This window comes from Vulpes vulpes, chromosome 11 (genome assembly GCF_048418805.1).
Source record: "Vulpes vulpes isolate BD-2025 chromosome 11, VulVul3, whole genome shotgun sequence".
In the NCBI taxonomy this organism is placed as follows: Eukaryota; Metazoa; Chordata; class Mammalia; order Carnivora; family Canidae; genus Vulpes; species Vulpes vulpes.
The window spans coordinates 54,369,643-54,392,504 of NC_132790.1; the positions used below are offsets into that span (position 1 = coordinate 54,369,643).

At 41.6% G+C, this 22,862-nt stretch overlaps 1 protein-coding gene across 1 annotated transcript in view; it reads left to right on the top strand.

Annotated features, from left to right (window-relative positions):
• The first annotated feature begins 6,678 nt into the window (after positions 1–6,678).
• The window catches only part of SUSD5 (sushi domain containing 5), a 52,982-nt gene continuing 36,798 nt past the window's right edge, over positions 6,679–22,862 (top strand). The window contains exons 1-3 of the mRNA XM_072726342.1: positions 6,679–6,844; positions 14,605–14,782; positions 20,320–20,438. Of these exons, the coding sequence (XP_072582443.1) occupies positions 6,754–6,844; positions 14,605–14,782; positions 20,320–20,438 (388 nt within the window). The 5' untranslated portion in view covers positions 6,679–6,753. The remainder of the gene's footprint in view (positions 6,845–14,604; positions 14,783–20,319; positions 20,439–22,862) is intronic.

The following is a 22,862-nucleotide window of genomic DNA, read 5'->3' on the forward strand; positions in this document are numbered from 1 at the left end:
ACAAATATATATGTCAAATATATTCAATAGTGAATAAATAAATAATCCAAGCAAGTTTTTCAGGCCTATAGGATATCATAGCTTGTGTGAAATTATGGATCATACAGGCATCATAATGTATTCAAGAATTCTAGTGATCCCTGGGTGGCGCAGCGGTTTAGCGCCTGCCTTTGGCCCGGGGCGTGATCCTGGAGACCCAGGATCGAATCCCACATCGGGATCCCGGTGCATGGAGCCTGCTTCTCCCTCTGCCTATGTTTCTGCCTCTCTCTCTCTCTCTCTCTCTCTGTGTGACTATCATAAATAAATAAAAATTAAAAAAAAAGAATTCTAGAAACATCCAGAGGTTTCTTAATTTAGTGTAGATATTTTTATCACCAGAATTTGTATATAATCACTAGAAAAAAAATTATAGCCTTTAAATAATGTCAAATGTTTCTCCTTTGACAGAATGAGCCTCCAAAAAGTTTATATTGATTTCATGTATACAGTTGATAAAAAAAAAAATTGGACCACTATTGGAGTAGACTGATTTTCTACTTAAAGTACCTGATAACACTGTGTGAAGCTGGCATCATTTACCATTGATGGAATCAATGTACGTGCACAAGAAAACTTGAAATAAAATGAAATTAATTTAAAAGTCATTTGAATTGAAAAATCATGTTTCATGGAATGATATGTAAATGGATATCATACATGTTAAATGCTGCCCTCAAACTTTTAGAATGATTGCTGATGCCTCTTTAGTAGATTCACATATTCTGATTTTCATTTTGTCAGAGATATTCCTCGGGTCCATGATGAGTGGTAAATACTGACAAATATTTTGGGCAACTTAACATGTTCGTTACTAACTGCCTTGATAAATGGAAATACAGTACTTGATTTTCCACTAAATATGCATTTCCTTTCTTAATTCATTGCTACCAAAAGGATTTACTGCAAAATAGTTACTAAAAATAACTAATAACTAATAACTAGATTTGCACTGTATAATAAATGATCATTCTAAGTAGTAAGAGCATTCAAAGTATACACTAACTGCTCCAGGTTCAAATTATCCAGTCCCTATTTTGTGCACATATTTCCATAAATCTAACCTATCATGTCTTACTTTTCCTACTGACCTTCTGACTGGTGGCCTCATGCATCTCAGGTCACTGAAAATCACCTAATTAAGTGGCTGACAGGAGGTTTGAATACTTTTCCTACCATAATCACAGGCTCTATGGAGTGAGTTGTCCCAAGCCACTTGGGACTGAGCATACTTGATTATATAATTGCTTGGTTTGCATACTGTCCTTAAAAGTGAGAAATTGGTTACATGGCATTAGGAGAAGATCAGGGAAAATGAGATAGTTCACTAGATAGCTTTCATGTTTAATCATTTTTCAAGTGAGAACTACACATGCATCTCACACACTATTAGATGAGAACATTCACAAACCAGAAGTACAGGATTGAGGACTACCATTCTGACTTAATGTTAATTCTACTATTAATAATATTTCTTCAGAACAAAAAAATATTTCTTCAGAAAATGAAAAATCTGGGTCAAATATGAAATTGGATGGGATACTGGGACAACAGCTGTAAACAACAGGTATGAACTGGTATGTCTGGTCATTCAGTGTTTCCCATTTGCCAGAGCAAAAGCCAGAAGAGTTTGGAAAATATTAGTGGCTCATCTTCAAGATAAACAAGTGTTGATACCTGTTCTTCCTGGAATGTTGTCATTACTAGAATAAATCAACACAGGCTTTCATACCTGTTTGGTAGTTATTGGCCAAGTAAATGGTTCATTTGGAGAGACTAGAAGTAGAACAGTGGTTACCAGGGGCTGAGAGGCTGAAGAAATGGGATTTATTGTTTAATGGGTACAAAGCTTCTGTTAGGGATGCTGAAAAATTTCTGGAGATGAATGGCGGTGATGGTTGTACAACAACATGAATGTACCAAATGTCACAGATTATACTTACGATAATGATTAAAGTGATAGGTTTTGTGTTAAGTATATTTTACCACAATGAAAAAAAAAAGTAGCAAAAGGAAATTCTCCCAATGGATAGAACTTTGGTTTTCATGGCCTTGTTCATGAATCTGCACAGATCTATGGATAATGCCTAAAATAATTGGTCAGAGACTTGAAAAGTTCAAGACTGGAAGACTGATAACAATGTTATCAGCATGGACCTCTTGGAATTAGAAGCCTGTGATATATGCAGCCCATGCCCCCCAGAGGCATTCAGTGGAGAGGATGCCCTTAATAATCAGGTGGAACTTGGAGAATGGGACCCACACTCCAGTTGTCAGGTACCTCTTCTCCAGCCACATCTGTACTTCTATAATGGAAGCAGATATGTAGGGATGATGGCAGCAGAGATGGAGGCCATGCAATAGTGGAATAATACAAACATCTTCTTAGATTTGATCTGATTACCACCACTGCTGAGTGTCCAATGTGCCAACAGCAGAAGCCACCAAGAGTCCCCATACAGCATCATTTCCTAGTAGACCCCTCCTGTTGGGTATGTGGGGAAAGGTTATTTGTATTGGATCCTTTTCTCACAGTCACAGTTATTTGTTCTCATTGTAATAGATCCTTATTCTAGATATATTACCTTCCTTGCCTTCTTTGCTTCTACTAGCATGACTACCATGGACTCATAGAATGCTTCATCGATTGCCATAGAATCATGCATTACATCATCTGGAACCAAGAAACTGATTTTGCAGCAAAGGCAGTAGGGCAGTAGAGTGCATTAGTTTTACTTCATGCCTTATTACCCGGAAGCAGGTGGCTTGATAGGTGAGGTCACACCTGGTGACAACACCTTGAGAGCTTAGGGCATTTACCCAGCATACAGATGTGTCTTAAACCAGCAGCCAATACATGGTGTCATTTCTCTTATAGACAGAATCCACTGCCTAAAAACCAAGGAGCAGAAGTGGGAATGACCTCCTTCCCATTTTACCTAATAACCCACCTCCCAAAGTTTTGGATACCATCCCCACAATCTTTAGATTGGTGAACTGAAAGGTTTGGGTGGGCAAAGGGCATGGAGACCTACTTTCACCAGTAAATACACAGCCATATGCTAGTAACTTGGAAGCAAAGATTGCTCTCCAGCAAACAGAGAAGGTCACCGTACTGGCTGGTGATTGATCCTGATTACCAAGGAAAATTGGGTAGCTGCTACATAATAAGGTATGGATGACAATGTCCAGATCCCAGGGAACTCCCGTGTCCAGTGACAATAGCAAGAAACCATGGCAAACTAATAAAGATAGATTCTTAGTATGAGTTAAAGTTTCCCACCAGTAAAAAAAAAAAAGTCATGTAGGTCAAGATGCTCATAGAATGGAAGGGGGAACATTGCCATGATTATCGAATAAGGCCTCATGACCAGTTATGGAAATGGGCCTCTAGCATGCATGTGTTATTGTTACTTACTTCTTCCCTTTGCCTTTTGTGTGAAATAGCACTCATGTGAAAATAACCACGGATGGTGGTTAGTATTACAGTTAAGCTCCAAGTGAGAATATGATTGAATCAACATACAGAACCTGATAGGACATTATGTTTCCCCCGTTTTGTTTTGAATTCTCTTCATCATGTGAAAGAAAGAATAGATGGACTATGTGGTTGTTTTTCAATGGTCTTTCCAGCTCCATTTCCTGCCCTTCTCTGACCAACTCTGTACCTTGAGAGGATGATCTCTAAGGACTCTGGCACCTGTGCTCCTTTGCCCTGCAGCTATCAAGTGGCTCAGCCAATAGGAGGCATAAGGAGGAATCTGAGGAGTAAAAGGAAAAAATGTTAGGGTATTTCTTCCCCATTCCCTTCCTACCAGATAAGCAGCAGCGATTTTTGTTCCTTTATGTATAACTAACATTCCTTTCAGGAAACTTCTTTCCTGTCCGTGGCTCTTGCTGAGTTTTGGTAACACCTCACCTTCCCTCCTATCTTCAGACCTCAAGTTGTGATGGCTTCCTACTCTTGACAGTCCCAAGATCTTTACTGTTTCTTATTGGTTCTCTCAACCCTGCCCACATCTCTATATGTGGTCTTTTTATTGACCTTTCTTCTATTAAGCCAATTTATTCTTTAGGGAAAATTCTGAAGTATTTGCTATTAAGGCATAAATAACATTCAAAGGAATGCACAGATTTGAAGCATAAGTTCAGTGGGGTCTAACGAATGTATACTCACATGTGATCACCATTCTCATCAAAACATAGAACATTCCCATTACGTCAGAAGTTCCTTTGTGTTTCTGCCCTGTCAAAGGTAAGCATAGTATTTACTGTCACCACAGATTAGTTTTGCCCCTGTTGAGCTTCATATGAATGGAATCATAAAGTATAAACTCTTTTGTATAAGGCGTCTTTCACTCGGCAACCACATTATTGAGTGTATCAGTTCATTCCTTTGATTGCTAAATAGCATTCCATTGTGTGACTATGACACAGTTTGTGTTTCTATTCATCTGTGGATGATGTTTGGGTTGCTTCCAATTTTAACTATTGTGACAAAGCTGCTATGAAATTTGCATACAAATCTTGTTTTGGAGGTGAGTTTTATTTCTTTTGGATATACATCTAGAAGTGGAATCCTCTATCATAGGAGAGATGTAGGTTTAACTTTATATGAAAGTGCCAAGCAGTTTTCTAAATCGGCTGTACCAAACCTTTAGAGCGTGCCGTCTCTAATTAGGACAGGCCAAGACAGATATGAAAAAAGACAAACTTTAAAATGTCATTAGGAGGAACCCTGGGTGGCGCAGCGGTTTAGCGCCTGCCTTTGGCCCAGGGCGCGATCCTGGAGACCCGGGATCGAATCCCACGTCGGGGTCCCGGTGCATGAAGCCTGCTTCTCCCTCTGCCTATGTCTCTGCCTCTGTGTGTGTGTGTGTGTGTGTGTGTGACTATCATAAATAAATAAAAATTAAAAAAATAAAATAAAGTGTCATTAGGATTAGACAGTAATAGTCAATTGATTATATTTTAAATACAGTGGCACAGACTGTGAGGGAGTGAGTCAGTAGATCCTGCAGGTGCCTCCTGCCCCTCCCCTTCCTTCTCAGCAATAATCAGGCTTTAAAAGGTCCCCTCCAACCCAGACATGTGAAGTCTCACTCCCTAGGCTGCCAGCTAGCTGTTAGAAGAGAAGTAGATAAGTAAATTAATTTACACTTACATGTGAATGGTTGTCATGCCTCATTGCACTTTAATGCCCCAGAGTATTTGTATTTTAAAAGTAAAGCGGTTTGTTTGTTTTAAGGTATGGGTAGGATGGGGCAGAGGGAGACTGTGTGTGTGAGAGAGAGAGAGAGAGAGAGAGAGAGAGAGAGAGAGGGAATCTTAAGCAGATTATGCTCAACACAGAGCCCAAGGCAGGGCTCAATCTCACAACCCTGAGATCATGACCCAAACTGAAATCAGAAGTCTGATACTTAACGGAATGACCACCCAGATGCCCCCTAAAAGCAAAGTTTTAATTCACAAAGGGATTAATCGCTTTGGAATAATAATTCCAAGGCTATAGCCTTGTCGTTGACATTTGGAACAAGGAAAGGAGAGATCTTTTCAGTACACTTCAAAAACTTTATAAGCTGAAAAATGAGACCTATAGTATATCAGATGTGGGTTCAAACTCCAGCTTTTACCTTAAAAAAGAAAGTAGGTAGTCTTTTCCGGTCTGTGTCCTACTTCGTTGTCTTGGGGACAAGTGTTTGTTCCTTTTATTTTAGCATCAATCACTTGTTCTTCTTCCTTAAGTATGTGTCTTAAGTTTGAGCCTGTTTGTGGCAGCCCCCCACAGGGTCAGGCACTCACCACGGATCTGCTGACCAGTACGTGAAGGTGGAAGGGGCTTATAAACTGTACGATGTTGCCAGCACCCCGGTTATGAGACTGATCTTTATGCCTCCAGCAGTGAAGAATGCAAACCCACCTTCCCCTACTGAACTATGCTACTGCTATGAACCGGGCAGGGGTGAGCTGAGCTGAAAAAAAGGAACCGATTCAGAGCAGGGGCTCCTGCGCAGAATCCAGTGGGACACTTTAGAAGGTGGATTCCCAGCCCAGACCAACAGAATCCGAATTTCGGGCCGTCTCCAGGTCCAGGGAGCCCTGCCTGGGGAGGCCTGAAAACCGGGACAACCCCACGTGGGCGCTGTGGGTGTGGAGACACACGGGCGTACCTGGGGGGTCGTGCGGCCGCGTCCTGGAGATGCCCCTTCCCGGGGGCTTCCGGCCGCACCTCTCGGAGCTGCCACGAGTGAGGTCGCGAGTCAGGGTCCTCCTCTTCTCACAGCCGTTCCTCCCCCGTGGGAGGACGCCAGCTGCAGTCCGGAGGCGGAGGACCGGAGGAGGCAGCGGCGGGAACCGTCCTCCGAGGGCCCGGCCTCTGGGCTGCGTCACCCTCCGCCGGGGGTCCCGCGGCGGCTCTGCTCTCCCCGCCTCCCCGCGCGCTCGCCCTCCGCCCCGCCGGCGCCCCGGGAGCTCGCGGCGGCGCGGCCGAGGCGGGACCGAGGCCTCCAGGTGCCCGGCGCGGGGCGGAGCCGGGTCCAGCGCCTCCCCGGCGCCGCGAACCAGACCCCCGCGAGCTCGGGCCCCGCGCGCGGCTCCAGGCGCCCGGCCTCGGGAGCGGCGCGCTCCTCGGTCCGGCGGGGCAGAGCGCAGGGCGCAGGGCGCACGGCCGAGGGCGCACCGCGCAGGGCCGCGCTCCAGCCCGCCGCGGGGACCATGGCTGCCGGGGGCCGCGGACCCCGCGCCCAGCTGTGGGCGGCGGCGCTGCTCCTGCTCGTTCTGCCGCGCGGCCCGGTGCGGGCGGACGGTGAGTGTGCGCGGGGCCGGGGTGGCGCGCGGCGTAGGGGGGGACAGCGGCGCCCGCGGGGCCCCCGGGGCCCAGCCCGGTCCCTCGCCCGGCCCATCGCGTCTCCGCTAGCCCCGGGCCCCCACCCCGGCCCCCGAGCCCGGCCCCCGAGCCCCGGAGAAAGCCTGCGCGATGGTCCGGCAGCCCGCCGGCTCCCCGACGGTCCTGAAAGGTCTTCACGGGCGAGTCACGTCTGGGGGCCTAGAACCTCCTCTGCAGAGACACCACTCCCCACGTGTATTACGCGTACTCCTGGCGGCAAGGCACAGACGACTCCCTCGGTGGTTTGGCCTGGTCCAAAAATATCTGAAAGATGAGTGGAAATCAACTAGGCAAACGGGAGAGCAGTGTCTTGGGAGGAAAGAGCATGTGCAAAGGCCCTGGGAGTGGCAGGGAAAATGGGATAAACGATAGAGTGGCTGGAACCACTCTGTGAGAGTGTAAGGCAAAAGGCTGGAGAAGGAGATAAGAAACAGATCACTCCAGGTGATGAGAATTGACCCGCTTTTTTCGTCTTTTGTTTCTTGAACCCGAATTCAGCTTTCAGTACTTCCCTTAAGTTGGCAGAATCAGAGCCTTGTATCCGCTAAGTTTCAAAAGCTAATTCAGCTGTATTCAACAAAACCCCGTTGACTTAGTGGAGAAGGATCTGAAAGAAAAGAAACCAGCAGTTCTCACATCCGTGAGCAGTTTCTAGAAAATCCAAGCTTAGGACAAACTAAATTGATGAAGGAGAAAAACGCTCACCTGAAAAATGAGACCTATAGTATATCAGATGTGGGTTCAAACTCCAGCTTTTACCTTAAAAAAGAAAGTAGGTAGTCTTTTCCGGTCTGTGTCCTACTTCGTTGTCTTGGGGACAAGTGTTTGTTCCTTTTATTTTAGCATCAATCACTTGTTCTTCTTCCTTAAGTATGTGTCTTAAGTTTGAGAGTTCTTAAGTTTGTATATTTTTAAGTGGTCATTGATTTTTAGTAAGTAATGTCAGATGAAATCAGAAGACTCCACAAAAAGAAGCATGTTGGTTAGGGAAAGGGGGAAAGTAAGACAAAAACTTCCAGATACTATCTTAGAGTCTTTGGTGCTTTTTATCCTAAATGCCGCTTGAAAAACTCTTTGCTCCTAATTAAGGATAAATATCTTCAGAGTGTTAGAGAAGAAAACATTCTTAACTTTGAAGGCTCCTTGTGATAACTGTTCATATCTTAATTGAGATGTGATTCATAAAATTTGCCATTTAAAAATTTACGATTCAGTGGTTTTAGTATTTTAGTAGATTCATTATGTTGTTCAGCCATCACCACAATCTAACTCCTGAAAATTTCTATCTCCGAAATGAAATCCCATACCTATTAGCAGTTAATCCGCTGTTCATATTTTACTGTAGTATTTTTTTTGCCTGACATTGAATCATGAAAATTGAGCTGATTTAAAGAATACAAGTAGAATAAATTGGAGCTAGTATTAACTTTTGAACAATGAATAGTATTGTACCAACCTAATTCCTTTTAAAGATATATCTCTGCAATCCATGAGGCTTTCGAGTTTCACCCTACTGTAACCGCTTAAATGGAATGCCAAATGGATATGGATCAATATTTTGCACCTATCTGGCTTGATGCGGGTCATAGAAAAATGGAGGCAGAAATATCACTGGAGAAGGAAAGAGTAACAGTGGCACCAGAGCTTGTTTTCTTGTTGCCCCTTGCCAGAAATGCCTCCATTTCTCCTTTCTCCTTTCTTTCCTTCTCTCCCGTTCCCCAATTATGGGTACACTTGCTTTCAAGAAACTCCATTTGCTAAGTTCCAAGTTTTATAATAGAGCCATTGAAGAATTAGAACCTATAGTATGAAAGGATTCTTTTCTTTTCCAAATATATGTTTAACTACCATCACTTTCCACATTTAGTTACTTACATTCTACAGTGATGGAAGGAAGAAGAAGAAATGTTCCGCTAAACTGTGATGTGTTATAGATGTTTGAAGAGAGACTTGGAGTTATTAAAAACTCTATGGACCTATTAAAAAATAAGTCAATGAGACAAATTCAAATGAAAAACATTTAGCTTATGTTTGATTAATAAGATATGCATCTCGTATGTAAAAGAGATCTGCTACTGTATTTTTTCTACTGTATCTTTAAAATACTTTTGAAACTGAAAAATGTTCACATTAACTGAATGCAGATTAACTGTGTTACAGGAAAGGATTCGTTAATTCAACAGATAATTTATTGAGCATCTATTGTAAGTTAGGTGCAGGCCTTGCTATTGGGGATAGAATGGTGAGGAGAAATAAGTTCTTGCCAACAGGGAGCTTAAAATCCAATGGGTTAGAGAGTCAGTAGGCAAATCGTTACATGAATGAAACGTGAAGTTGCAATTTTGATAGATGATGAGATTAAAGGGCAGAGGTACTATGAGAGCATATGCTAGGAAATTTTGATTTGGTTAGGAGGATCTGAGGAGGAAAAGCGAGTGTCTGTGTAGAGAATAGCATATACAAAAAAACCGCGAGCAAGGAAAATGAGCCATATGATAAGAGACAGAGTGGCTGGAGCCAAGAGTCTGAAGTGGAAGTGGTTTGAAATTATGCTAGAGAAATTGGGGTGGGGGGATCCCTGGGTGGCGCAGCGGTTTAGCTCCTGCCTTTGGCCCAGGGCGCGATCCTGGAGACCCGGGATCGAATCCCACATCGGGCTCCCAGTGCATGGAGCCTGCTTCTCCCTCTGCCTATGTCTCTGCCTCTCTCTCTCTCTCTCTGTGACTATCATAAATAAATAAAAGTTAACAAAAAATTTAAAAAAAAAAAAGAAATTGGGGTGGGTGCAATGAGGTGGGTCCTCATAGACAAAAGTTTTGTTTTAATCCAGAAAAGAGAAGGAAACCATTGGATGATTTCTGGTTATAGAGTGACTGATAATATTTGCATTTTGAAAAGATCACCCTGATTAATCCAGAAAAGAGAAGGAAACCATTGGATGATTTCTGGTTATAGAGTGACTGATAATATTTGCATTTTGAAAAGATCACCCTGATTGTGATGAAGGGAGAATGGATGGGACCTGGGCAAGACTAGATGTAGAGAGACCATATAGGATGCCATTTTAGTTGTGTGGATGAGAGATGGCAGAGGTATAGAGGTGGATGGGGTGAATGCAAAGTGTCTGGACTGAAGAGAAAAATGTGAGCAATCTATATAAGTATAGTCTTTGAAACCTTATGCATGTATAGAATCCTAGGGAAAGGTTTCACGGTGAGAAGAGATGACCTAGAACTGAGCCTGGAGTGAAGGAAACAGATTTAGGATTATGGGTTACTGACTGTGTCCATGAGACATATTGGCCTATAATTTTCATTTCTTATAATATTCTTGTCAGATATTGACATCAGGATTGTGATGATTTCTTCTTTCTTTTTTAAGATTTGTTTATTTATTTTAGAGAGAGAGAGAGAGGGCAGGGGGAGGGATAGGAGGAGGGCGTCTCAACTGTTTCTCTGAAAAGGTTGCTGCAAGGTGAGCTGTTTTGCTTTGTCTCATTTAGTGTTTGGTAATGAGGTCATATGTGTTTGAAGTTTTTCTCTTGGGGAGATTTTAAATGATGAATATAATTTCTTCAGTAGATAAAGAGATATTCAGATTTTCATACTTATTTTGGGTAAGTTTTGCTAAGTTTGCTTTTTATGAAGTTTGTCCATTTCATCTAAGTTGTCATAGGTACTGGCAGATGTAACATAAAATCTGTTATCTTTTCAGTGTCCATGGGGTCTGTAGTGATGTCCCTTTTCATTCTTGATATTGGTAATTTGTATTTTCTCTCTTTTTGTCTTGATCAATTTTGCTAGGTATTTATCAACTTTATCATTCTTTAGAAAGAAGCAACTTTGGCTTTATTTTCTCTATTGTATATCTGTTCTCCATTTCATTGATTTTTATTCTATCTTTGTTATTTCCTTCCTTCTACTTCTTTAGAAGCCTTAATTTTATGTTCTTCTTTCTGTGTTTTTAAGATAGAAAATTAGATCATTGATTATCAACCGTTCTTCTTTTGTAATATGAGCATTTGAGGCTATAAATGTCCCTTAAATACTAATTTAGTTTCTCTACCAGTTTTTGTCATTCACATAAAAATGTTTTATTTCAATTGTGGTTTCTTCTTTGAACCTATGCTTTATTTAGAAGTATATTTTGTAATTTCCATGCACAAGGGGCTTTTCCTAATTATTACTTTGCTGTTGAGACATTATACACTGGTTAGGATCAGTGCCTGGTTTTATATGCCAGCTGTGTGATCTTAGACAAATCACTAATACTAAATCTTAACTATAACATAGGGATAACTTATAACATAGGGATAACTACATCATAGAGTTGTTATAAGAACTGATTTAATGAATATTATTTGTAAAGCAATTTAAATAATACCTGGCCTATGGGTAAACACTGTATAAGTATTTGATAAATAAATCAAGTGATTTTAAGTTGCATTGTGGCTTAAAAATATGCTTTGTATGATTTGAGTCTTCAAATGTTTTTTTGATTTGTCTTGTATTTGATGAATTTTGCGAATGTCCTGTGTGTGTTTAAAATGAATATGTAAGGGATCCCTGGGTGGCTCAGCGGTTTAGCACCTGCCTTTGGCCCAGGGCACGATCCTGGAGTCTCAGGATCGAGACCCGCATCAGGCTCCCGGAATGGAGCCTGCTTCTCCCTCCTCCTGTGTCTCTGCCTCTCTCTCTCTATGTCTATCATAAATAAATAAATCTTTTAAAAAAATGAATATGTATTCTATAGTTTGCAAATACTGTGCATTGGTCCTTATGTCAAGTGTGTTAATTTTGTTGCTTAAATCCTCTATATTCTTTCCAATTTTTTCCTGTTTTATCAATTACTGAGAAGGATAGTGCTTGAAATTATTATCAGCACTGTGGATTTTTTCCAATTCTCCCCATAGTTTTGTTAATATTACCTTCTCACAGTCTAGAGTTGTTTATTTAAGTGTTTAATTTTTTTTTAATATTACTCATGAAATAACTATCATCATAACAGAACCTGTCCTTCTCTACTGATGCCTTTTTTAATAACAGCTTTATTGAAATATGATTCATACGCCGTACAATTCGCCCATTTAAAGTGTGTGATTCATTGGTCTTTAGTATACTCACAGAGTTATGAATCACTATGTACAATTTTAGAACATCTTTTTGCCCCAAAATAAACCCTATGCCCGTTAGCATTTACTCCTTTTTTCTCCTCAACCCCCCAAGCCCTCGACAACTACATTCTGTCTCTATGAATTTTCCTGTTTTGGACATTTCATGTAAATGGAATCATACAGTATGTGGGCTTTTGAAACTGGCTTCTTTCACTTAGCATAATGTTTTTATCCATTTGCAGCATGTATCCACACTTCATTTCATTTCACTGCCAAATAACATTCCACTGTATGAATATTTGTATCATACTTTGTTGACCCATTCATCAGTTGATGGTCATTGGGTGGATTCTACTTTTTGACCATTATAAACACAATTTTACAATTATGAACTTAAGTTATTTATTACAAACAAATGCTGCTATGAATATTCATACAGAAGTTTTTATATAAACATATATTTTCAGTTCTCTTGGGTATTCACCTAAGAGTGTGATTGCTGGGTCATATAATAACTCTATGAGAAACTGCTATTAACTGAAAAACTGCTAAATGGTTTTCCAAGGCAGCTACATTCTTTTACATTTCTACCAGCTGTGTTTTAGGGTTCCATTTTCTCCACATCCTTCCCATCACTTATGTCAAAATATGTCTTTTTGATGGTAGCCATCCTAGTGGATATGAAGTAATATCCCATTGTGGTTTTGTTTTACATTTTTCTGTTGGCTAATAATGTTGAACATCTTTTCATGTGCTCATTGGCCATTTCTTTAAAGATGTCTATTCAGATCCCTTTTCTAAAAAAAATTATTTGAGACAGAAAGAGCACAAGCAGGGAGGAGATGGAGAGGGAGAGGGAGAAGCCAACTCCCTGCTGAGCAGGGAACCTGACACAGGCTCGATCCCAGAACCTCGGGATCATGACCTGAGCCAAAGGCAGAGGCTTAACTGACTGAGCCACCCCATCATCGCCTTTGAAAAAATATTTGCGTGGGATCTCCTGAAGCATAAGATGAAGGTTTTTTTTTTTCTCCAGACAAGATTTATGTTTGTTCCTACCAGGTGTCTTAGATAAATGTCAATCTCAAGCCACTTTAAGCTAAATTCATGGCTTACAGTATTTTTGAGGCCAATTTTTGTTAGGACTGCCATTCCCAATGAGGATTAACACTTGGGTTCCTAGCACCAAGATAACTCTTCCAACAATCCCTTGTGAATGAGGGGAGAGGATATTTTTTATCCTTGTTCTTGCTTATCCTGAGAGTTTAACCCTTCAGGGTCCAAGCTTTGTGTGTTTATGTGTGCATGCAATGGCGGTGGAGGGGGCAGGAGAGGTCTATCACACACCTCTTAAGCCTTGGGCTTTGACTTATCCCTCTTGCTCAGGAGCTTGGCCGTCAATACCTTAGTTAAATTTCATAATATTTTTTTTCCAGATAGGCCAATGCTATTAATACAAAAGTGTCTGGGGGCATATGCTTCTCCAGGCAAGGCCATCAAGTACTATTGTTCAGGTTGTGTACTGCACATTCGCACCAAGTCTAAGGGAGGACCATTTACCTACAGAGCTGTTCGTTGTGAAACATTTTTGTGTTTTTCTTGTAACTTTGGTTGCGAGGCTGAGGAATTGTTATATTTCTTATAGTTATTTTTCAGTTAATAAACAGTTGAAGTATTTTGCAGTTGATAGCAGTTGAAGTGATTCTAATTAAATTATTATATTATGATAATTTTGCTACTGGACAGAAATGAAGTATCTCATTCTGACTGGGCTTTTTTCTCCCCTGCCTTTACCTTAAACTTGGTCAGGTTATCTAAGGCATTTCTTCATCTCTACAGGAGGCTGCTAGGGACCATGGTGCTCCCCTCCTCCACTGTGATTTTCTTACCTAAAGCTCTCTTTTGCTTTCAGCCTCAGCTTCTACTGCTGCCTGAATTCATGTTCCCATTCCACTCATCTGTCACACATTTTTTGAGGCCTGCTACATGCCCATATATTGATATAGTGCAGGAAGCCACGGTGCACCTGACATGGCCTCACTACCTCGCCCCATCCAGGAGAAATGGCAGCAGGCACAAATGAACTCATTGTGGGAAGGGCCTGATAATGTCCTGAGACAATAGGACAGAGAGAAGGGAATGGAGGAGAGCTGTGTGTGGGGTCACTCTAGGGCTGGGGCAGGCAGAAGAAGGGAGAGCTGAGACGTAAGTCAGTGCCCCAGACACCAACTGACCCAACTCAGGGGAGCCTAGGACACTGAGCCTTACCACATGATGTTTGTAAAATAGCTTTGAGAAAGGAAGATTTGAAGGGCTTATCCAGATAAACATGCCAGGGCAGATGGTAAATTTTTTTTAAAAAGAAGGCAGGAGCAAAACACAGATTAAAACACCAAAGTTATTGTCATCATCTAGTCCCAGGGATGAGTGCAGTGGGGTATGTGCTGAGCTCAGATCTTCAGGCAAGCGGGAAACTCCAGTTCTGACAGGTGTCTGCCACCAGACAGTGAGGTTTAATTCCCATGGCCCCTGGAGTAAGCCTGTGTTCATGCTTGTCCCCACACAGGGAAGCTGTTTGTGCTGGAGTCTCAGAATGGCTCTCATGGCCTAGAACTGGAGGTGGCTCGGCTTTCCTGCAGGAGCAGGGGAGCTCACCTGGTGTCTGCGGAAGAGCTGCGGAGGGTGGTCCAGGATTGTGCCTTTGCAGTGTGCACCACGGGCTGGTTGGCGGATGGCACCCTGGGGTAAGTTAGGTGTGCTGGGGAAAGTTCTCCTTCCCATTTGCCCCTGCTACCCTACCAGGGCTCCTAAGGGAGCTCAGTAATTGTATTATTGAGGTGCCAGCATAAGCAGAGGGCAATAGGCAGTGGCTTCCAGCACATTTGTGTTTTGAGTTCTCAAATAAAAACATTTTTGTGGAGTTCTGTCACAGTTTTTCTCCCCTTTGTTATTTTGAATTTCCTTTTTAAGTTACAAAAATAATACATGCTTGTAAAAAATTTTCAAATAATGCAGATACATATAAAGCTGAAAGTGAGTTTCTCTCTTTTTCCCCACCTCAGCTAGTACATATTCTTTATCTCTTTTTTTCTCTGTGGATATTCAGCTACATCCATATGAATAGGAGAATGGTATGGCCACAGATTCTTTCACATTACTCCCATTGAAAGGTGGGGTCTGTATCCTCTCTCTGTGAATTAGGGATAGCTTCCATTGCCTTGGCCAGTAGAACACAGCAGGCCTGATACCATGTATCTTCTGGGGTTAGATTGGAAAAATCCGTGCCCAGATTTCTGGGACACTTACTTTTGAGATATCATGTAAGACATCTGTCTATCCTGAGCGGGCCATGGCATGAGGAAGCTCAGGCCATGGGGAGTTGCCCTGCAAGGGTATCCCCACCAGTAGCCCCCACCGGCATCCCAGGGCATAGCCAGCATTAGCTGCTAGAAATGTGAGTGAAGGTGCCTGTACGTGATTCTTGCCCCCAGATGTTGAGTTCTCACCAGCCTATGAGTCTTCCCAGCTCAGGCCCTAGACATCAGAGAGTAGAGACCAGCCATACACACTGCGCCCTGAGTTCCTGACCTAAGGAATTCTTGTAGAGAAGTGATTCTTGGCCAGCTGGGAGAAAACTACCCATTAGTTCTGCTGTTTCTTTAGTCATACTCAGAAAAGGCAGGAGCCATTCCACTGTCTCCTTCATGCCACAGGAATGTGAAAGAGCAAAATGGGCTCCAACCACTTTGGCTGATAATAACCTTGAAGATGGACTGGCCAATGGCCATAGAAAACACACACAACCAGGCTGACTTCCATCTCCAGTGTTGCCACATGTGAAGCAGCAGCTGAATAAAGAGGACAACCAGGCTACATCTGAAGATTTTCAGTGACTCTGGAACCATGACCCTCTCTGCCTGACATTTTACGACCAGGTTCCTGAACGGACAAAATAGTCCTATGCACACAGTGTAGTCAAACGTGGATACTTCTCATAACTCTGTTATTATAATTGCATCAGATAACCAGCGTATTCAGGAATTCGGAAGAGTCAGCTTGGGACCAGGTTTCTGTCTCTCAGGTCTTCAGAAAGGCCCACCCTCTCTGGGTTTGCTGTAAAGTGTTAGGACATATTAGTGTTAGGACATATTAGTAGATGTCTACATTGCTGAGATGATATTCATTGTAGCAAACATCCTTATTTGATATATTTACCACACAACATATTAAAAATAAAACTATTTTAATATTTCTGGAACCAAGAAGTATCTGATCATCACTATATACATTTCATTGTGGGTCTTTCTTACACAGCCATCCCCCCTCCACAGTGAAAACCAATTATTATATGAATGGTACATCTTGCAATTGATGGCATAGCAAACATATAGTAGATCTGATCTATATGTCTATGAATTTATGTTGAGTGTACACAAAAATCCAGAGAAGGATGGAGGCCTAGAGTGGTAAACACAGAATTGGGAGCCACTTGCCTCCTAGAAGCTTTTGCGATTCCCTAAAGGATGACTGAAAAAACAGTAGCAATATAGATAGCCTAATAGGACTAGGACAGAGATTTGAATTCAGGTTTTGTGTAGGCAAAACCTACACACGGCCTGCAGAGTCCTTTGCTTTGGGCTGGGACGTTACAGGGCTATAGCCCAGGAGTGAGAGTAAACTAGAAGTATATAGGCCCTCATAGGAGCTGTAGCATAGCTTAAAATCCTCAGGACCCATGAATGTGGATTGAGATGATACTGGAGCTCCTGTGTTCCAGATAGCTTCAGAACTGATTATTAAAATACTCTCTAGAAGAGGATAATGTTATCCTAGGCAATTTATTTCCACAAAAAAACTTTTAGAAAAGAGAGGATTTGTCACACAATATAAAATAACCAATACACAGGGAAATAAGAAAACCAGAATAAAGATAGTGGATAGAAACTCTAAATATCAGCATTGGTAGACTTTAACTTTTTCAAATGTTCAAAGATACAGAAAACAATAAGGAGAATTTTGGCCAAAGACTGAAACTATGAAAAAAACTGTATGGAATCTCTAGAAGTGAAACATACAATAACTAAAATTAAGAGGATAATGGATGGATCTAATCTTTTAAAAATCTTTTTAAAAACACATTTTAAGTATGTTAATACATAGTATTTTAAGTATTTTTAAGTTGTACTGTTGAAGAGGGTAAAAGTAATATTAAATATTAATAAGTCATAACCACTAAAAGAATAGTAAGAGAATATATAACTTCCAGACCAATATGAAAAAGAGAATGCCAAAAAGAAAAAAAAAAATCAAACAATCAAAAGAGGGGAAAGACAAGAGAGAAAGAAAGGATGTACAGAACTAATAGAAAGACGGCGGATTTTTTTTTTTTTTATGATAGTCACAGAGAGAGAGAGAGGCAGAGACACAGGCAGAGGGAGAAGCAGGCTCCGCACACCGGGAGCCCGACGTGGGATTCAATCCCGGGTCTCCAGGATCGCGCCCTGGGCCAAAGGCAGGCGCCAAACCGCTGCGCCACCCAGGGATCCCAAGACGGCAGATTTTAATTCAAAGAGCTATGGTTAAATTAGATTAAAATAAATAAGATGCTCCCTTTAGAAAACAATAATTTTAAAAAATCCTACTACTTGCAGTTTGCCAAAGATAGCCCTAAATAAGTTTTGGGACAAACATAAGTTATGGTTTGTTAAGTAGCACGGATGTATAACTGAATGACATTAAAACTATAACATACTCAAACTCATAAGATGCTGCTAAAGCTGAACCTAGGGATTTCTATACACCAACCATGAGACTGAAGAAAGAGAAATTAAGGAGTCAATCCCATTTACAATTGCACCCAAAAGCATAAGATACCTAGGAATAAACCTAACCAAAGAGGTGAAGGATCTATACCCTGAAAACTACAGAACACTTCTGAAAGAAATTGAGGAAGACACAAAGAGATGGAAAAATATTCCATGCTCATGGATTAGCAGAATTAATATTGTGAAAATGTCAATGTTGCCCAGAGCAATTTACACGTTTAATGCAATCTCTATCAAAATACCATGGACTTTCTTCAGAGAGTTAGAACAAATTATTTTAAGATTTGTGTGGAATCAGAAAAGACCCCGAATAGCCAGGGGAATTTTAAAAAAGAAAACCATAGCGGGGGGCATCACAATGCCAGATTTCAGGTTGTACTACAAAGCTGTGGTCATCAAGACAGTGTGGTCCTGGCACAAAAACAGACACATAGATCAATGGAACAGAATAGAGAACCCAGAAATGGACCCTGAACTTTATGGTCAACTAATATTTGATAAAGGAGGAAAGACTATCCATTGGAAGAAAGACAGTCTCTTCAATAAATGGTGCTGGGCAAATTGGACATCCACATGCAGAAGAATGAAACTAGACCAGTCTCTTTCACCATACACAAAGATAAACTCAAAATGGACGAAAGATCTAAATGTGAGACAAGATTCCATCAAAATCCTAGAGGAGATCACAGGCAACACCCTTTTTGAACTCAGCCACAGTAACTTCTTGCAAGATACATCCACGAAGGCAAAAGAAACAAAAGCAAAAATGAACTATTGGGACTTTATCAAGATAAGAAGCTTCTGCACAGCAAAGGATACAGTCAACAAAACTAAAAGACAACCTACAGAATGGGAGAAGATATTTGCAAATGACGTATCAGATAAAGGGCTAGTTTCCAAGATCTATAAAGAACTTATTAAACTCAACACCAAAGAAACAAACAATCCAATCATGAAATGGGCAAAAGACATGAACAGAAATCTCACAGAGGAAGACATAGACATGGCCAACATGCACATGAGAAAATGCTCTGCATCACTTGCCATCAGGGAAATACAAATCAAAACCACAATGAGATACCACCTCACACCAGTGAGAATGGGGAAAATTAACAAGGCAGGAAACCACAAATGTTGGAGAGGATGGGGAGAAAAGGGAACCCTCGTACACTGTTGGTGGGAATGTGAACTGGTGCAGCCACTCTGGAAAACTGTGTGGAGGTTCCTCAAAGAGTTAAAAATAGACCTGCCCTACGACCCAGCAATTGCACTGTTGGGGATTTACCCCAAAGATTCAGATGCAATGAAATGCCGGGCACCTGCACCCCAATGTTTCTAGCAGCAATGTCCACAATAGCCAAACTGTGGAAGGAGCCTCGGTGTCCATCGAAAGATGAATGGATAAAGAAGATGTGGTCTGTGTATACAATGGAATATTCCTCAGCCATTAGAAACGACAAATACCCACCATTTGCTTTGACATGGATAGAACTGGAGGGTATTATGCTGAGTGATATAAGTCAATCGGAGAAGGACAATCATTATATGGTCTCATTCATTTGGGGAATATAAATAATAGTGAAAGGGAATATAAGGGAAGGGAGAGGAAATGTGTGGGAAATATCAGAAAGGGAGACAGAACATAAAGACTCCTAACTCTGGGAAACGAACTAGGGGTGGTGGAAGGGGAGGAGGGCGGGGGGTGGGGGTGAATGGGTGACGGGCACTGAGGGGGGCACTTGACGGGATGAGCACTGGGTGTTATTCTGTATGTTGGTAAATTGAACACCAATAAAAAATAAATTTATTTTAAAAAAAATAAAATAAAGCTGAACCTAGAGGGAAATGTAAGATAGACATTTAGGTGCTGGTGATAGAAAAGAGAAAAGGCTAAAGGTTTCTGAACTAAGTAATGATCCATTTTAAGAAATATAAAAAAGGAACATGGGTTGCCTGGGTGGCTCAGCAGTTGAGCATCTGCCATTCTGCTCAGGTCATGATCCCAGGGTCCTAGGATCGAGTCCTGCATCAGGTTCCCCGCAAGGAGCCTGCTTCTCCCTCTGCCTATGTCTCTGCCACTGTCTCTGTGTCTCATGAATAAATAAATAAGTAAAATATTTTTACAAATATTAAAAAGAACAGAAAAAAATAGACCCTTGCAAGAAGAAAGGAACTGATAAGAAGAGCAGCATTTTGTGAAATAAACACACACTGGAAAAGGTCAACAATGCACTGCTTCTAACTCTTGAACTGATATGTGTGGCCTCAACTGAAGCATCATCTGTGTCTTCCTGATTATAGGGCTCTGTTTGGGGAGAGTACTTCCCTATGGATGGTTTCAGCCAAAGATCCTAACTCAGGAAAATCTCTGCTGACTCAGAACTGACAGCAGAAAAGAACTGTTCTTTCCTATCTTCCATTGGTCCTCCTAGCAGTGTCTTCTTTGTCTGTTTCAGGACAACCGTGTGTAGCAAGGAGAGTGATGAACAGCAAATCACGAGAGCCGTTGATGTGAGAATTGAAGGCAACCCAGTTCCCGGTGGCACATACAATGCACTTTGTATTAAGGATGAAGGTTAGTGCCAGAGCCTTTGCAAAGGTTCTGGAGGTTGCGCATGGTGGCCCCGTCTTAGGTTGCATTCTCCAGAAACAGACCTTGGAATGAGGAGATCTTCCAAAGAAAAGCCAATAGGGCAGTGGGGTAGTGGGCAGAGAAAGGAAGCAGACTGAGTGGTGGTGCAGTACTAAGCAAAGTCCACAGTGACGGTGAGGTGGTGCAGTTCTAAACGAAGTCCACAGTGACAGTGAGGACAAATCTTGGCTCAGTCCTACAGGAGATCTTTGGAGACAGTGTAGGTCACCAGTTTTTCTGTCCAGAGGTGAGAGAGCAGGGGTATTTATACCACTGCACTGTTAGTCATTGATCAGGGGCCAATGTCAGGGAGATGTATATTCCCAGGCACTTCTGGTTTATGTGTGCTGGCAAAGGATTCTAGTAGCCTGAGTGCCACCCTCCAGCAAAGATGCACAGACGCCTACCAGGAACCCCTGTGCATGGAAATGGCAAAGGTATCTAGGCAATATGGGGCAAACCCTTGACAGCATCTCCTACAGTTGCTGATACAGCCTGTCCTGCAGTCTTTCTTCATGGTGGGTGGCACATTAACAAGGGGAAAAAAATCATTTTTCCCCAAAAGGAAACTTACAGGATTTAAGAAACTTCTAGGAAGGGGAATTCAGCTTCCCTGTGGTAAATCAGCCCAGTGGCAAGAAGAAAGCCATAAAGGAGTCTCCAGGTCAGCATTTCATATGCATTGAAATCAGTATACCATCCTCATCAGAAACACATGCTGTTGAAAGGGAATGTCCATACAAATGGAAAGAAAGCCAGCTGCTTACTCTTCAGGCCTAGAAATCAGCCTAAGTACTCCTTGGCTGTATACTGGTCTCTTCTGGGAAGTTTTAAGAAATACTGATTCCTGGGTGCCAGTCCTAAAGATTCAGATATAAATGTTCTGGGCATTAGGTTTTGTTTGTTTGTTTGTTTGTTTGTTTGTTTTTTGCATTAGGGTTTTTTAAAGCTCATTAGTGATCTTAACACATAGCCCAGTTTGAAAACTACTTTTTAATGTAGAGTTTCCCAAACCTCTCTGATGATGAGAAATACCAAATGAACTTGTAAGAAATACCCTCAGGCTGCATCCTAGAGGCATCCAATCCTAATCTCTGGGGAAGAGGTCAGAAGAGTTGGGAAATGAGGGAGTCTGGTGAACCCCAAGGCCTTGGCTGGTGCTTGTTAGATGCTTATCAGTGACAGGCTTCTCTGCTCCTGTGGCGTTTTCCTCCAGAAAGGCTTCATTTTCTCATTGCTATGGAAGAGTGTGTTGAGAAAGTCTCCTGGTATCTACCCCGTCAAGCTACTGAATGATGTGGCCTTGCTCTGTAAGGCTTCGGGAGAATAATATCCATGGTTTGTTTTCCAAAACCACGTAAGTTAATTAAAATGATCCTTTGAGTCCCAGACATAGGCAAAATTCAGACCTGAGAGAGAAAGGACAGAGCCAGAGGGAAAAGAACATGATCTTATTTCTTCAGTGATTTCAATGAATATGTGGGGTTTCTGAGTCTTCATTTTCCCTGATAAACAAGAGGTATCAGTTAGCTTTCACCATGTAACATATGTAACATAGTGGCTTAAAACAACTGTTTATTTAGTTCACTTTTTTTGGATCAGCAGTTTGTGTTTTTCTGCTGGTCTTGGCTGGACTCATTACAGAGTCTATAGGCCGCTGCTGTCTAGGTGGCCTTGCTTCTGGGAGTTGGTGGCTATTGGCCAGGGTGCTGAGGGTCACCGAGCTATATGTTCATCATCATCCAACAAGATAGCCTGGGCTTTCCACCTCACAGGCCTTGAGACAGGTTATGTCCACACAAGTGTGTGCCCCTTTTGCCCTCAATTATAGTGCATGAAGCCAGAGGTTGGAAACATTTATTCATATTCTATAGGGCACCAAGCTCAAAGCCATGATAGCAACTCCAGAATTGAGTTTTTGCAAAACTTATATAATGTGCCTTCTGATATACTGCACTCAGAGGAACTCAACTTCAATTCAGTGGTACTTCTGCCAAAAATGCATAACTTGAATCTACTCAGGGGGAAATATGAGCCAAACTCAATTTGAGAAACATTCTACAAAATGGCTTTAAAAAATATCTAGGATGAGAAAGGCAAAGTGACTCTTCTAGATTAAAATAGACCAAAAGACTTGATAATAAAATACAAAATGTGATTCATGATTGGGGATTGTATCCCCAACCAGAAAAAAAATAACAATAGTTGATAAAATCTGAATGTGGATTATGAATTAGATAATAGTGTAATAACTGTACTACAGGCCTGTAAGAAATTATCTTTGTTCTTGGAAATGTGTACCAAGGTGTTCGGGATGAGGAGACATTGTATCTACAACTCACTATCGAATGGTTCAGAAAAGAATTA